This window comes from Canis lupus, chromosome 21 (genome assembly GCF_003254725.2).
Source record: "Canis lupus dingo isolate Sandy chromosome 21, ASM325472v2, whole genome shotgun sequence".
Classification (NCBI taxonomy): Eukaryota; Metazoa; Chordata; class Mammalia; order Carnivora; family Canidae; genus Canis; species Canis lupus.
In genome coordinates, this window is record NC_064263.1 from 22,404,187 (window position 1) to 22,422,132 (window position 17,946).

The window sequence follows — 17,946 nt, forward strand, 5'->3', positions numbered from 1 at the left end:
GAGGCAGAGACACAGGCAGAGGGAGAAGCAGGCTCCATGCAGGAAGCCTGATGCCAGACTTGATCCCCGGACACCAGGATCCCGCCCTGGGCCAAAGGCAGGCACTAAACTGCTGAGCCACCCAGGCTGCCCGAATTTAAATGCTTTCTAAAAAAGAAAAACTGATAAACAAGACTGAATCAAAATCTACTGTGAGAGAAAAACCTAGAGCTATTATTGGGATTTTATTAATAACATATTCCTCCTATAACTATGATGGCTAGAGTTCTTAAAGTAGTCATGAAACGAGACTCTACAACTGAGGAACTTAAGATGTATGGGAATAATAAGGTTAGAAAACTGAGGTTTTCAGTCAATCTAGAAAAGCTTTTATAAGTATTTTCACACAGAGTAAAAGAGAATCCAAGGATGCCTGGGTGGCTCAGCAGTTGAGCGTCTTCTTCCCTGAGTTCCTCAAGTCCCACATCAGGCTCCTACATAGAGCCTGCTTATTATTGTTATTGTTATTATTGTTATTTATTATTCATGAGTCTCTCATGACTAAATAAAACCTTAAAAAAAGAATTCAAACAACACAATGAATATATAATATCATACAGGTTTTAATAGTCATATTAGATTTTGTATAATTAACCATACCTTGCTCACTAGAAATTTTTTAGTATCTCCCACCCCTGCTGTTCAAGAGATGATTAAAAATTCATTTTTGGGATAAGACAAGCATTACCCTAATAACAAAACTGTAAAGATATCAGAAAAAAAAAAACTACTATAGGCCAATATTTCTAAAGAACACAGATGCAAAAATCTTCAACGACATACTAGCAAACTGAATCCAATAACATATTAACAAAATCATTCACCACCATCCAAGCAGGATTTGCTCCTGGTTTGCAAGGGTGATTCAACAGTTGTAAATCAACGTGATACATCACATGAATAAGAGAAAGAAGAACCATATAATCATTTCAGTAGATGCAGAAAAAGCATTTAAGTACAACAATCATTCATGATAAAAGCCTTCAACAAAGTACATTTAGAGGGAACATACCTCAATATAATAAAGGCCATCTATGAAAAACCCACAGAAAAGATCATTCTCAATGGGGAAAATCTGAGAGCTTTCCCACTAAGGTCAGGAACAAGACAAGGATGTCTACCCTCACCACTTTTATCACTGGAAGTCCTAGCCACAGCAATCAGAGAACAAAAAGAAAAAAAGGCATCTAAATTGGTAAGGAAGAAGTCAAACTTTAACTATTGGCAGATGACATGACACTATATAGTAAACCTGGAAGACTAAAAAAAAAAACCTGCTAGAACTAATAAATAAAGTCAGTAAATTCACAAGATACAAAATCAATGTACAGAAATCTGTTGCATTTCTATACACCAATAATGAACCTGCAAAAAAGAAATTAAGAAAACAATCCCATTTATAGTTGCCCCCAAAGCAATGAGGAATAAAACCAAAGAGGTAAAAGAGCTGTATTTTGAAAGCTGTACTCTGAATACAGTAAAACGCTAATCAAAGAAATTGAAGATGACACAAAGAAATGGGAAGATATTCTATGTTCATGGATTGAAAGAAAAAATATTGTTAAAACGTCTATACTACCCAAAGTATTCTACACAATTAATGCAATCCCTAGCAAAATACCACTAGCATTTTCCACAGTGTTAGAACTCTTAAAATTGGTATGGAATCAAAAGGCCCCAAATAGCCAAAGCAATCTTGAAAAAGAAAAGCAAAGCTGGAGGCATTACAATTCCAGACTCCAAGTTATTTTTTTTAAAGATTTATTTATTTATTTATGATAGACACACACAGAGAGAGAGAGAGAGGCAGAGACACAGGCAGAGGGAGAAGCAGGCCCCATGCCGGGAGCCCGACGCGGGACTCGATCCCGGGACTCCAGGATCACGCCCTGGGCCAAAGGCAAGCACCAAACCGCTGAGCTACCCAGGGATCCCCCAGACTTCAAGTTATATCACAAAGCTATAGTTATCAAAACAGTATGGAACTGGCATAAAAACAGACACATAAATCAATGAAACAGAACAAAAAAATCCAAAAATAAACTCACAATTAGTTGGTTAATTAACCTTTGACAATACAGGAAAGAATATCCTATGGGAAAAACTCTCTTGAAAAAATGGTATTGGGAAAACTGGACATTAACATGCAAAAGAATGAAACTGGACTACTTTGGGGCAACTGGGTGGCTCAATTGGTTTACCATCTACCTTCAGCTCAGGTCATGATTCCAGAGTTCTGAGACGGAGCCCCATGTCAGGCCCCCTGCTCAGTGGGGAACCTGCTTCTCCCTCTGTCCCTCTGCTTATGCTCTGTCTCTCACTGGCTCTATCTCAAATAAATAAAATCTTAAAAAAAAAAAAAAGAGAGACGGCAGCCCAGGTAGCTCAGCGGTTTAGTGCCGCCTTTGGCCCAGGGCCTGATTCTGGAGATCCAGGATCGAGTCCCATGTCGAGCTCCCTGCATGGAGCCTGCTCCTCCCTCTGCCTGTGTCTCTGCGTCTCTCTCTCTGTCTCTCATGAATGAATGAATAAAATCTTTAAAAAAAGAAAAAAAAAGAGGGAGGGAGAGAGAGAGGGAGAGAAGGAGAGAAACTGGATCATTTTCTATACACAAAAATAAATTCAAATGGATTACAAACCTAAATGTGAGACCTGAAACTATAAAAATCCTAGAAGGGAAAACAGTAACTTTTCTGACATTGCCTCTAGCAACTTTTTTCCAGACATGTCTTCTGAGGCAAAGGAAACAATAAGCAAAAATAAACTTGGGAATTACGTCAAAAGAAAAAGCTTCTAAATAGTGAAGGAAACATCAATAAAACTGAAAGGCAACCTACGGAATGGGAGAAGATATTTGCAAATGACATATCTGATAAAGGGTTAATATCCAAATTATATAAAGAACTTATAAAACTCAACACCCAAAAAAACAAATAATCCAATTTAAAAAATGGGCAGAAGACATGAACAAATACTCCTCCAAAGATGACATCCAGATGGCCAACAGGCATATGAAAAGATGCTCATCATCACCTATCCTCAAGGAAATGCAAATCTAAACTACAATGAGATATCACCTCACACCTGTCAGAATGGCTAACATCAAAACCACAAGAAACAACAGGTGTTGGCAAGAATGTGAAGAAAAAGGAAGCCTCATGCACTGTTGGTGGCAATGCAAACTGGTGCAACCACCATGGAAGACAGTATGGAGGTTACAAGGATTCTCAAAAAGTTAAAAACAGAACTACCCTATGATGCAACAATCTCGACTGATTTGAAGTGATAAAGGTACCCCTGGTGTTTACTGCAGCATTATTTTCAATAGCTAAACTATGGAAGCAGCCAAGGTGTCTATAGATAGATGAATGAATAAGGAAGATGTGATACACACACACACACATACACACGAATATTATTTGGCCATAATGAAAGATGAAATCTTGTCATTTAGAACAACATGAAGGGAGCTAGAGAATATAATGCTAAACAAAGTCAGTTGGAGAAAGACAAATACTGTAGGTTCACTGAAATGTGGAAATTTAAGAAACAAAACAAATAAGCAAAGGGAAAAAGAGAGAGAGAGAGAGAGAGAGAGAGAAACTAAGAAACAGACTCTTAAGGATGCCTGGGTGGCTCCCAGTTGGGTGCCTGCCTTTGGCTCAGGTCATGAAACCAGAATCCGGGATTGAGTCCCACATTGGGCTCTCTTCAAAGAGCCTGCTTCTCCCTCTGCCTATGTCTCTGCTTCTCTCTTTCAGTCTGTGTCTCTCATGAATAAATAAATAAATCTTTAAATTAAAAAAAAAAGAAAAAAAGAAAAAGAAACAGACTCTTAACTACAGAGAACAAACTGATGGTTACCAGAGGGGAGGGGGATGGGGAGATGGGTTAAACAGGTAATGGTGATTAAGGAGTGTACTTGTGATGAGCTACCCAGTGATACAAGGGAATTATAGAATCACTGTATTATACACCTGAAACTAATATAACACTGTATGTTAAGTAACAAGTTAAAATAAAAACTGCAAAAATGGGGCAGCCCGGGTGGCTCAGCAGTTTAGCGCCGCCTTGAGCCCAGGGCGTGATCCTGGAGACCCGGGATCAAGTCCCACGTCGGGCTCCCTGCATGAAGCCTGCTTCTCCCTCTGCCTGTGTCTCTGCCTCTCTCTCTGTGTCTCTCATGAATAAATAAAATCTTAAAAAAAAAAAAAACTGCAAGAAAGAAAGAAATCCTGGCATTTCCAGTAACATGGATGGACCTTGAGGGCTTTCTGTTAAGTGAAATAGGTAAGACAGACAAAGACACATACTGTATAATCTCACTTACATGTAGAATCTAAAAAAACAAATAAAAAAAGGATTCACAGATACAAAGAATATTGGTAGCTGTGAGAGGCCGAGGGTGGAGGACTGGCCAAAATGGGTAAAGGTGGTCAAAAGGTATAACATTCCAGCTACAAAACAAATAAATCTTGAGAACGTAACACACCAGTATGGTGACTATAGTTAACAATACTATATCAGAAAGTGGCTTACAGAATAAATCTTAAATATTCTCATTATAAGAAAAAAAAAGTGTGACTATGTGTGATACTGGATGTTAACTAAGCTTACTGTAATCATTTTGAAATATATAAATAAATCATTATGTTGTACATCTATAAGTAATACAATGTTATATGTCAATCGTTTCTCAAAAACTAAATAAAATGTTTCTATCAAAAAACAAAACCAAACAAAGCTGAAAATGTCACCATCTTCCAAATGCTTCTTTTATCACCAATAAAAGTTCATATTCATTGAAGGAAGAAAAAATCCATTTTTATTTCTTAAAGATATTAAGTATATTAAGAGTCTTTTAAATTACCTTGTGTTTGAAACCCCATCCTACCTGCTTTTCTATTCAATACTTTTATGAATAGCTTCCACTGAGTGTCCTGCTTCCTCAGAAGCTGAAGATGACTTTTTTTAAAGATTATGTTTATTTATTTATTTGACAGAGAGAAGGTGAGAGAGAGAGCAAGTGCATAAAGCAGAAGGAACTGCAGAGAGAGAGAAAGAAGCAGGCTGCCCGCTGAGCAGGAAGCCCAAAGTGGGGCTTGGTCCCAGGACCACAGGATCATGACCTGATGATGGCAGACACTGAACCAACTGAGCCACTCAGATGTTTTCAATAAACTTCTAAATTGTTATTCCACAAACTCCATCATTGTATACAGTGTCCTATAATCTTAGCACCTCTGCCCATACAGTTTTATGCCAAGTTCATAATATAGCATTCTAACACAAAACTCTCCAGAATAATTTTTCAACCACCTACTTTCTATAACCCCAATCTGTCCAGAGTATAATTCTAAAACCTGTGTTTGCTTCCTTAGCTTCCTTATCTCCCTGGAGGATTCACTAAAAATAACTGCTCCTGCTGAGCAAATTGCTTTTTTCTCTCATTTCTATTCCAAAATTCCAGTTCTTTCTATATACGTATGTCCAACAGGAGGCTCTCAAAATATATTTTGGAATTGAAACTCTGTTGCTTGAGGAAACTGTATATCCATATATACTCACAGTCTTCAGAGAAGTAGTGAATGGGAAAGAATTACATCTTGTAAACATTTTCCAGTTACCTGACTCCTGTTTGATTTGAATAGTAGGCTTGATACCAGGTGGCAAAGGAGATTGCTGAGGCTGTTGCTGATGAGATACTGGAGCAGGCTGAGCCACCTGTTGCTGGGTCTGTTGCTGCACTTGATGTAACTGCTGTTTAGGAGACTGTTGATGCTGCTTAGGAAACTGTGCAAGAATCTGAGTTGGGGCACCCACTAAACTTTTAGGAGAAGGAAGTCTGGTTGATGCCATTTTGATCGCTGATGTAGATACTCCTGCAGAAGAGTAAGAGGAAAAGAATTTATTTAATAGTAAAGCATACTTTAACGCTACTTCTTATAGATGATGATAAAGACTAGGTAAATCAATAGAACCAATGATTGAGCACCTGTTAAATGTCATATATAATATGTGGTGTTTTTTTAAAAAAATAATATGTGGTATTTTATATATCTGATATACAGTCCTCAAACTTTGCAAAGGAGGCATGATTGCTTTCATACTCAAAAAAATTGATTTTCCCTTGGAAAACAGAGGGAAGAGATAAAATATCAGGAAGGATACGTCTCTCAATGAATTTCCTGTTAGGAATTATAGGTTTAATGTGAATAATGTAAGAACAAAGCACACTAAATTTTGAATCTTATTTGTAATCCATTTTTTAAAATATTACTTTTCAGGTTCCAAGAAGTCAATTTAAACAAGGCATGAGAAAATATTTCACATTGAAACATTCATCTTTTGAACTATTCAGCATGGCAAAATAATTTTTTTAGATTTCATTTCTAATGATCTATAACTTAAAGTCATTTCTTGAGAACACTAACTGGGTCATTAAGTAATCCGTGGAAAATTACAAGTGGGCATACTCAATACATCTACAGCAAAACAATTCTGATGACATAAGGCATTAAGACATTGCTTCTCAGGGCAATGCTAATACTAGCACTAGGTAAGGAGTACCAGTAACTTCCACTAAAGATGAATGAATTTGAGAGAAATTCTTCCCTCTCCCAGATATTTTATTGGTAATTTTCTTATAATTCTTCAACAACACAAACTATTTATCTGTAAATGATTTAATTTTCCTAACAACCTGAAATGTAACTCATCAACTTTTTGAGCCACTGCCAAAATGAGACTTATAAATTAATAGCCTGTTAAATTCTTAGGCTATTTCACACCTTCTACTTCCACACCCCCATTATGACAATTACATTGTACTATAGAAAAAATTTTATTTTATTATTTTTTAACGAAAAAATTTTAAGTATCACATTCCTACATAAAATGTTTCTGGAGAATTATAAACACGGAAAAGAAACTTTAAGAATTCATCTGATGCCCAGGGCCTCAGTGCCTTCACCTGTTGAATTCTCCATGCCCTAAAGATTCTCTCACCTCACCCAACCCTACCCCTCTGCAAATACTCGTATTTTAGTGACATGTGTGTGTTATACTGCTAAGTTGTGCTGAACTAGATTATCTCAGGAGCCCCGTTATGCACCAACATTTTATGACTCAATGAGTATAAAGTTTTTTACAAGGGAAAGATATTATTTTTAAACTATTTAAAAGTTTTCACCTTTATACTGAATTTATAATGAACTCCTGTATTAACTGAGATAAATTGTGCACATGGGAAATTCCCTCTGTTCTCCATGTAGGTTTTTATAGTAAAAGTATCTGATGTAAAAGCAGTCAGGTAACTTTAGAATCAGAACTAGGTTCAGGGATCCCTGGGTGGCGCAGCGGTTTGGCGCCTGCCTTTGGCCCAGGGCGCGATCCTGGAGACCCGGGATCGAATCCCACATCAGGCTCCCGGTGCATGGAGCCTGCTTCTCCCTCTGCCTATGTCTCTGCCTCTCTCTCTCTCTCTCTGTGACTATCATAAATAAATAAAAATTTAAAAAAAAAAAAAAAAAAAAAAAAAAAAAAAAAAAAAAAAAAAAAAAAAAAAAAAAAAAAGAACTAGGTTCAAGTCATGCCTTCAACACATAAACACATTAACAGTGGTATGATCTGACTGAAGTACTTAACCTGAGTATTTGTTCATTTAGTAAAAATTTCCTGAGCATATACTTTATGCTAGATCCTTGGGAACCTATACTGTATCCATGAAACAGTCCCTACCTTCAGAAGGGTTTCAAGAGAAGATAATCAAATAATTGTCCAAATCTATTATTACAAATAGTAATGAAGGCTATTTTTGTTTTAACCAGTAAAAGGTCCTCTTCCTTTTGCCTTTTGTTTTCCCAACAATTCAGCACTAAAGCTGTCAGCTGGTACAAAGCAAGATAAGCAACTAGGCAGCTAAGCAGAAGAGTGGCTTAGCATGAAATGTCAGAGCCCACTGCAGAAACTGGGCTAGCACAGGAATCAGAGTAAGATGAGGAGGGGTGTCCATGGTGGAGAAACTCAGGGGACAGCATGCATATAGAGTTAGAGCCCAAGTAAGAGTTCCATGACCATAAGCCACCTAACAGAGTCTCAAAACTTGAGCAGAGTATCCACTGGAAGAAATGGCTAAGGTAGTATCAGAATCCAAACTAAGTGAGAAGACCTTCTTGGTGGGAGGGCAGCCTGCCATGGGTGTCAAAGCTAAGAAGGGTGAGACTAGCATCCATGCAATAGGGTGATGTGAGGAGGGTGTCAGAAACTGGTGGGGTGATGGAGGAGTCTGCAGGATGTCAGAGCCTGAGTGAAGAAGGCATCTGCATGAAGGTGGCGGCAACAGCAACAACAACAGATTAGTTGCATTGTAGGGAACTGATAAGTAACTATATGAAAGATAATGGAATTTAGGTTTTTCACTGTCAATGAAGGAAAAGGAGAAAATTAGAGTTGTTTAATTGAAATTAGATATATCAGTAGGAACCCACAGTTTTTGACATACAGAATACAAATATAAATATGAGTGTGTATAGATGTACATGTGTGTGCATGCATATATATACACACAAATGTAACATAGCAGTAGCATATCTAGCACCCAGATTCTAGCTAATTCTTACTTTCCACTAAAAGGAATCAGGGTTCGTCTGAAAAATGACTGATCCCAGGGCTAGACTAGGAAAACTACAAGATGAGAGCTTGGTAAATATAAAAGACTTTTTACTCCTCTTTTGTTCTATCTTTAAAAGAAAATTGTTTAAAGCAAAAATAGCAATGCAATGTGGGGTTACAACATATAGAATTAAAAAGCAAGACAACCATAGTACAGGATGAGAGAGAGAAAATAGCAGTGTACTTATTCTAAGATTCTAACACAATATGGGAAGTGGTATTATTACTTCAAGACAGACTACTATAAATTAAAAATGTATAATGTAAGCTCTAGAGCTGAGTTCTAGGGCACCTTACTCCTAACCTCCATAGGTGGCAACTACTGGAGATATTTTTCATTGTCATGACAGAGCCTATGGCTACCAGTATCTAGTAGGCAGAGATCAGAACTGCTGTTAAACATCCTATAATGTGCAGGTTAGCCTCTCATGGCACAGAATTATTCTGGCCCAAAACATCCATAACATGGAGGCTGAGACCCAACTCTAGAGCAACTAGTTATAAAGTATTAAAAAGGGCAGCCCGGTGGCGCAGCAGTTTAGCGCCACCTGCAGCCTAGGGCGTGATCCTGGAGACCCTGGATCAAGTCCCACGTCAGGCTCTCTGCATGGTGCCTGCTTCTCCCTCTGCCTGTGTCTCTGCCTCTCTCTCTCTCTCTCTGTGTCTTTATGAATAAATAAATAATCTAGCCATGCAACCAAAGAGATGCATTTTAAACACAAAGGGCAGGCAGGTTAAAAGTAAAATGATGAAACAAGATATATAGTGCAAACAGTATAAGAAAGTTGGATGGCTACATTAGTATCAGAAAAGAAGATATTAAAACTAGAAGTATTACCAGAGAAAAAGAGCAATGCTTTACAAAAAGGAGGTGATTTCATCAAGAAGATACAAAAGTCAACCATACTTCAATAATAACAATTTTCTTAAAAAAGACAATAATCCTGAGGCACTCGGATGGTTAAGCATCTGCCTTTGGTTCAGGTCATGATCCCAGTGTCCTGGGATTGAGTCCCACTTCTGGCTCCCTGCTCTGTGGGGAACCTACTTTTCTCTCTCTTCCCTACTTGTGCTCTCTGTCTCTCTCTTTCAAATATACAAAATCTTAAAAAAAAAAAAAAAAAAAGACAACAATCCTAAATCTGCATGCACCTAATAACAGAGATCAAAAGACATGAGACAAAACTGACAGTGTTGAAAAGAAAAATGCACAAGGCCACAATTATAGTTGAAGATTCTATCAACCTATTTAATCTCACTGGCATGTATAAGACCAAATAAAAAGTCAATTGTTCTAAAACCATTTATTAAATAATCTAATATAGTATATATTCTTGGTTGCCTGATTAATTTTCTTTCTCCTCTGCCTTTTGTCCTTTCTAACAAAAACCCAGAAGGGGTTTTCTCCCCTCAGAAGGATCCACCTTCCTGGATACTGCCATTTATTTTATGGAGGGACTGGCCTGGGGCCAGCCCCAGAGAGCAATTTCTAATTGATCAAAGGCAGTCATGATGGTTCCATTCCTCTTACCAGGAACTATTTTTAGGCTAAGGTGTGTGACACAGTTGTGGCCAACAGACATAAGGGAAATCTCCTAGGGACTTCTGGGAAAGGTTTTCTCTTTCCTGAGAGACTCACAAAAAGGGACTGTCTCTTTTTCCTGTCCCCACTGTCATATCTGGATGTGATGTATGAAATTGTTGTACTCATCCTGCAGTCATGGTGTGAGCTACTGAGAAAAGAGCTGACACACCAAGGAAAGCAGAGAAGAAAGGTAAAAAGAAACTTGATGGCTCCAGTGAGCTACTATATAACTTAACTGGAATTTCTCTGCTTCTGGACTTTCAGTTTTAGTAGATAATAAATTTTCTTATTAAAAACCAATAGCTCTGTCAGATTTATGTAAAGTCATTCAATTGCTTATTGAATTTTGCAATTCAATTTACAGATTAATAACCCAGGGCTCTGTAACAATTAAACATCTGAATGCCAAAAGAATAAATAGGCTACAATGAATACCACTGAAGGCAAACAGAATAGGCCATATTTGGAGAAATTTAAAATACAGTTCTGGCTACACTGGTAATTCTGAAAAAAAAACATGAACTACTTGGGAGTTTTAACACAAGCCCCAAAGAAAGAATGAAGCCTAAAACACATTAAAACAAACAAACAAACTAACAAACAAAACAGTCATATAACTGAAGGGAAAGAAGATAGGTAATTATAAGAATATTACCTGTGTTTTGTCTTGTATTCATAGAGATTAAAAGAAACAAACAGATATTAAACAACTGTCTGGTTAAACAGTATGCCATTCAAAATTTTTTTTAATCCTAGAAATTATACTCCCTCCACCCAATTTCTATAAATCAGAGGAACAAAGATTTGATGGTGGGGACAAACTAGTAAGATATTCTAAGATGATAAAGTTCAGGGAGCTAAAATATATATTTAGCAACCTCTATAAAAAATTCCAACGTGGGCAGCCTGGGTGGCTTAGCGGTTTGGCGCCACCTTCAGCCCAGGGCATGATCCTGGAGAGCTGGGATGGAGTCCCAGGCTCCCTGCATGGAGCCTGCTTCTCCCTCTGTGTTTCTGCCTCTCTCTTTCTCTGTGTCTCTCATGAATAAATAAATAAAATCTTAAAAAAAAAAAAAAAAAAGAAATTCCAACACCCTGACTTGGTAATCCTGTTCCTGAAAGCTGGTTCTAAGAAAAGAGAGGGTTCAATTAAACTCACAAAGATGTTTGCTATAGATAAATCTATAATATCAAAATCGTAAATACTCTAAATACACAATACTAAGAGAATAATTTAATAAACTGCAATAGTAATAAAAATATTAAATAGCATTGAAAATAATTAGGGTAATTTAGAAAAATAGAAGAATGTTATATGAAAAAAGTATAATACTAAATGCAATATGGGTTTTTTTTATTCCAAAGAAATAAAAAACTTATTCACATGGGTAAAAAGAAATTAATACATAAAATGGAAAGTGCTAATTGTGATACAGTGGTAGGATTACTGATGGGTTTTTGTTCTCCATAATTATTTAATCTCTTAATACTTTCATGTTTTAAAAAATTTAGATGCTAAATAAGGACCACACTTGAATTGACAGGGTTGGGGGATTTTATAAGCAAAGGATTTCATGAAACAGAAGTGGAAAATGAGAACTGCATTCAGGGAGAGCCTACAGAAAATCAATACACTGAAGAGAACAGGAGTAGTGGATATAATTGAAAGTAGTATGTTACTCAGATGAAGTGGGGTCAAGGAGGGAAGATAAAGGTCAGTGGAAGACATTTCACTGTAGTATTGGGTAAATAATTCATGAAGTCCACAAAAGAATATTAGAAGAATGAGATGAAAGAAAATTTCTCTCACCAAAATATGAGAAAAGACAATGGCAAAAGGATTTATCTGAGAAATAGGTAGAATAAAAAATACAAACATCATGGTAATCAACCTGTGTAATGAACAACAGCGTATTATTTGGCTTATGAGGAACAAGAAGAGTTGCACAGATTTAAGAGGTAATAAAGGCTATACAATATATAAGGGAAATCGGGGAAGAATCAAATACAAAGCAGTCATCTAATAAACTATTTCCCTCTATACATATAAAACACATTTCAACTATCACTTTTTTTGTACTCCTAGCACCAGACTTACAAACACCTAATTAAAAATTATCTCTTCCAGGGCAGCCCAGGTTGGCTCAGCGGTTTAGCGCTGCCTTCAGCCCAGGGTCTGATCCTGGAGACCCGGGATTGAGTACGATGTCAGGCTCCCTGTGTGGAGCCTGCTTCTCCCTCTGCCTGTGTCTCTGCCTCTCTCTCCCTGTGTCTCTCATGAATAAATAAAATCTTAAAAAAAAAAATTATCTCTTCCTAACACTAAAGTGCACAATATATATGTGTAGGTTACCTTTTATCAAAGAAAATATATAATATTTACACATGTGTGCTTACATATTTTAAAAAATGGAAGGATAAATAGAAAACTAATTAAAGGAAAAAAAATGGTTACCAATCAGGGAAAAACTAAAGAGGGTATAAGAATTGCAAATCAAAGATAGACTTCACAGAACACATTTTGTTTTGTTGATTTGACTTTGGAAAATGAACTTTTATTATACATTATGCAATTATAAATTATACATTAAGTAAAAATTTTTGAAATTGCAATCAGTAGAAACAAAACAGAATTACGCAAAGTAACCTAACTGCATACCAAATTAGAGCTTAACTACAGGGAAAGAAGTTATTTCAGGTGACTTTAAAATACAATAGTTTTGGGACGCCTGAATGGCCCCACAGTTGAGCATCTGCCTTAGGCTCAGGGCATGATCCCAGGATGCAGGATCAAGTCCCACATCGAGCTCCCTATGGGGAGCCTGCTTCTCCCACTGCCTGTGTCTCTGCCTCTCTCTCTCTCTGTATCTCTCATGAATAAATAAATAAATCTTAAAAAAAAAACAGTAGTTTGACTATTTTCCTTAGTGAGAATACCTTAAGAACTATAATAAACTCTTAAATTCTATTCAATAATCATATTGTTAGTCATATTAGTTTTGTTATTCTGAAACTATTATGTTATAAGATAAATCAAATACATAACTTTATTAATTGTTAGAAACCAGGATTTTCAGTATAAGGAGAACAAAGATACATTATACAAACAGAAAAACAAAGAAGTAAAACGCCAAATTCTAAATTGGAATTGATAATATCAGTATGAACTGATGATGTATTTCTTCCTTAAAAAAAAAAAAAGGACTATAGTTCTGTCCACAGAAAAGATTTAGAAACAATGACCAATCCAGTAATAATGACAATCCCCAGAGTACCCAGAAATTGTGATATTTAAGCACCATTTCTCACTAAGATGTCAGAGCTCCTTAAAAAAATGTCTAACTCCAAAAAAAAAAAAAAAAAAAAAAAAAATCTAACTCCAAATCTGGGGCAGAAAATCTGTAAGACGAATCCAGAACATTCTGTCGTATCACAAGATAAGGACTATTAAGGATTAATGTGGTTTTGTCAAAAGAATTTAGGAGCCAACTTCAAGAGACCCCCAGTGGAATGTATGGGAAAATTTGAGCACCAAGAGAGTATCTGCAATAGATTAACAGATACCAAAAATCTTAATAATATGGAGAATAAAAATTTCACTGGTCACTGAACCAACTCATTATCTAAAAACATATAAATAGAAACACTCAGGCATTTATCCTGCTTTTTCTATATGAACTATACCTCAGAGTAACTAATGGTAATAAGGGAAAGTTCTTCTTTAAGAATTCCACCTAATAAATAAAGAAAATAAAGATAAAATTTATTTTGCAACTACTAACAAAATAATGACCTAGGCAAAGACTACCAACAGCTATTAAAACAGTTGGTAGGGCAGCCTTGGGTGGCTCAGCGGTTTAGCACTGCCTTCAGCCCAGGGCATGATCCTGGAGACCCAGGATCGAGTCCCATGTTGGGCTCCCTGCATGGAGTCTGCTTCTTCCTCTGCCTCTCTTTCCCTCCTCTTTATCTCTCTGTTTCTCAGGAATAAATAAATAAAATCTTTATTAAAAAAAAAAAAAAAGTTGGTAATACTTGTACCTACTGATCAATGTTAGTATCATTAAAGTGACAAATCAGACATTATGTGCCTCCTAAGGTGTGCAACAGGAAGTACACAATACTACCTACAAAATGTTCAATCCCAGGGCACTGGGTAGCTCAGCTGGTTAAGTGTCTGACTTTGGATGAGGTCATGATCTCAGGGTCCTGGAATTGAGCTCCATCCAGGGGGCAGTGGGTTTGTCCCTCTCCCTCTCTCTCTCTCTGCCCCTCCCCCCTGCTTATGCTTTCTCTCTCTCTAGTAAGTAAAATTTTTTTGAAAAGTTCAATCCCCTATCTCCAAAAACAGTCAGACTTAAATCTGATCAAGCTTCCTGATTTAACTACCAGTTTTATGGAACTACATGGAATAGGAGAACTTGTTAAACCACACTATCAGTATAAAAATCAGTAAAATCTAGATTATAAGAAACTCATGAAAAATGACGGATTTCTTCAACAAATAAATTGCCAAGGGAAAAAAAAGGAAGAGAGACTTAAGTAAAAAGACATAACTATATCAATGTGTGGACTTTGGATCCCAATTAAAAGAATTTTTTTATGGCATTTTTTTTTATGGCAGAAGAATTTTTTTTATGGTTTTTTAAGGAAACTTGGATAGGATCTGTGTATTTTATTACATCAAGAAAGTATTGCTAAAAATTCTAATGATAGTGGCATTGTGAGTTATGATCTTTTTTCTAAGGATACATAATAAGGTATTTATAGATGAAATTATATAGTATTTGGGATCTGCTACCAAACATTATAGGTTAAAGGTGTGTGGATGGAAATAGTATGTATAGATGAAATAAGACTGACCATATATTGCCCATATCTTAAGCTGGGCAATGGGCACATAAGGTTTTATTTTACTGGTCTCTCTACTTATATATGATTGGAATCTTCCATAATAAAAAATGTATTAAATCATCCTTTAAACTTTGAGATGACAAAGTCAAAATAACTATTCTAATCAGAATTTTAAGAATTCCCATATTTGAAATATTAAGAGGTTCTTTTTCCTTCCCACAGGATGAGCCAACTATACACAATCCCCCCTGCCCTAACTCTATACCTTTGGAACCATCTCTACACCTATTAACATGGAATCACCTACCAAGTTACTGGTATTAAGACTCTTTCCCGGGACGCGTGGGTGGCTCAGCAGTTGAGCATCTGCCTTCAGGCGTGATCCTGGGATCTGGGATCAAGTCCCGCTTCGAGCTCCCTGTGAGGAGCATGCATCTCCCTCTGCCTATGTCTCTGTCTCTCTCTCTCTGTTGTCTCTCATTAATAAATAAATAAATCTTAAAAAAAAAAAGACTCTTTCCCCTCTATCACCAGCTACCCCTACAAGAATAACCAGAGACAGATACATTAACTCTAAAACAGCCTGTCTCTAGTCCCCAACAGAGGCAGACACTGAATGTCCCTGTTCCCCAGCTAGCCACACAAAAGCTGCTACAGAAGCCCTACAGTCCGAATGAAAACTCTGGTCTGTAGATTACCACTTCCACTAACATTTACCTTTTTTTAAAAGGAATTGCCTTAATTTTTTAGCACTAATAATAGCTACATAAAATATCTCAAAGACTCAAAAGAATCCTATTGTTTCCCCGAGTATCTGCATTACAAGTTTTTTTTTTTTAAGATTTTTATTTATTTATTCATGAGACAGCGAGAGAGAGAGGGAGAGAGAGAGAGAGAAAGAGAGGCAGAGACACAGGCAGAAGGAGAAGCAGGCTCCATGCAGGGAGCCTGACATGGGACTCAATCCCGGGTCTCCAGGATCAGGCCCTGGGCTGAAGGCGGCACTAAACCACTGAGCCACCCAGGCTACCCACGAGTTTATTTTTATAGTTCTCATGCTCTATTGAATTCCAGTGAATTTTCAAGAAACCCCTGAGATATCTTGTTCAGTTCCACTATAACGACTTGAAGCTCAAAAAGATACAGGATGCTAAGAAGCAAAGGAAAAAATAGGGAAGTCCAAAATTACCAGAGTTTCAGAAGATACCTAGAAAAAATAGTGTGAAAAAGAGAAGAATGGAATATTCATTTTGCCTAAAGATATTTCATTAGTAGCCAAGAGAATACCCTTTTATCTCAAATAATATCTTCCTTTGGAAGAACAGTAATAATCTTTCTAATAGTTCAATAAAACTTCAACAAACTGTATGATGAGTACTGGAAGGGAAAAATGATTATCAGTGGATAACAGTTCTGATACAGGGGTCACTCAGGTAAGAAGAGAGGTAGTCCTTCCTTCTCCCACCTTCAAATTTTAAAATGGTGAATTTGGATCATGTTTGCAATCAACATTTTCAACAGACTTTCTGTATAAAAATTATTTCTATTTTTAATAACACTAAAGTAAACTATACTTTACTGCTGTGCAAATAGAAAGTTTAGAATGTTTTTTAAAAATTAAAGTAACAAATAAAAGAAAATTTCAAGCCTGCTATTTTCCTATCATTCATTGAGACATTAAATAGGTATAAGAGCCAGGAAATAATGACAGATGCTTTTACATTCTAGCATTAGGGCTATAGAGTAAAGGAATACTGACTGCATCGCATCTACATAGCCTCCTCCTTGCCTACATAGTTATAGAGAACATACTAAACATTATTAAACCAAATTATGAAAAATACGTGGTTTTCCTATTCTTGTGCTTGTATTCACTACTAGTTCATAAACTAGGATATTTTCAAGTCCCACTCTATCTTAAGTTATGTACTATTCAAATAAAATTCAATGAAAACTAATACTAAGTCCTGTTCTAGGTTGTCTCTATGCTCCCTTTGATAGACTCCAACCATGCGTATGATTTCTGTTCAGTACATGCTTCTCTCACATCCTCATCTTAAGACTCACCGACACTAAGAAGAAGATTGCTGACAGTGTGCTATTTGCCCTTCATAGGGAGGAACACAAGGATATGAAAGAAACCTGAACTGATTTGAGGCTTACATGGAATTGAGATTTCCACGTTTCCTTTCTTCTGCTATTATTAAGCAGCAATTGTCCTTCAGTTCAGACTTAGTTCCTCTTAACATCTCCCTTCATCCACCGATACAGAAAAACTTAGGGAAACTGAAGAAAAGGCAAATGACATGTCCTTGAAATCCTCCTCTTTCTCCTCCCACTTATCACTGGGTACCTTATTCTGAAGAGGCTGTATATGTAATGTTCCTCCTGAAGAACCTTGAGTAAAATATGGTTGACTCTTAACAACACAGAACTGCAGGGGCCCACTGATACACAGATGTTTACAATAAATACAGTACAGTATGAGAAATGTATTTTCTCTTTCTTATAATTTTAATAACATTTTCCTTCTCTAGCTTACTTGATTGTACGAATACAGTATATGATGGATAGAGCATACAAAATGTATCAAATGTTATTGGTAAGACTTCCAGTCAAAAGTAGGTTATTAGCAGTTAAGTTCTGAGGGAGTCAAAAGTTGTATGTGGATTTTCAACTGTGCCAGGGATCATTGCCCCTAAACCCTACGTTGCTCAAAGGTCCATTTTAATTTCAAGTTCCTCATTTAAGAACTTCAGGGGGGTGCCTGAGAGGCTCAGTCAATAGAGCATGTG

General features: G+C 36.7%; 1 protein-coding gene and 1 long non-coding RNA gene across 22 annotated transcripts in view; both read right to left on the reverse strand.

The window, feature by feature from the left end:
- Positions 1 to 17,946, reverse strand: part of LOC125753293 (uncharacterized) — a 132,962-nt gene that overhangs the window by 59,675 nt on the left and 55,341 nt on the right. The window lies entirely within an intron of this gene.
- Positions 1 to 17,946, reverse strand: part of EMSY (EMSY transcriptional repressor, BRCA2 interacting) — a 90,710-nt gene that overhangs the window by 45,166 nt on the left and 27,598 nt on the right. For all 21 annotated transcript variants that reach the window (XM_049099140.1, XM_035704118.2, XM_049099137.1 and 18 more), the window contains one exon: positions 5,667 to 5,921. In XM_049099140.1, the coding sequence (XP_048955097.1) occupies positions 5,667 to 5,921 (255 nt within the window). The remainder of the gene's footprint in view (positions 1 to 5,666; positions 5,922 to 17,946) is intronic.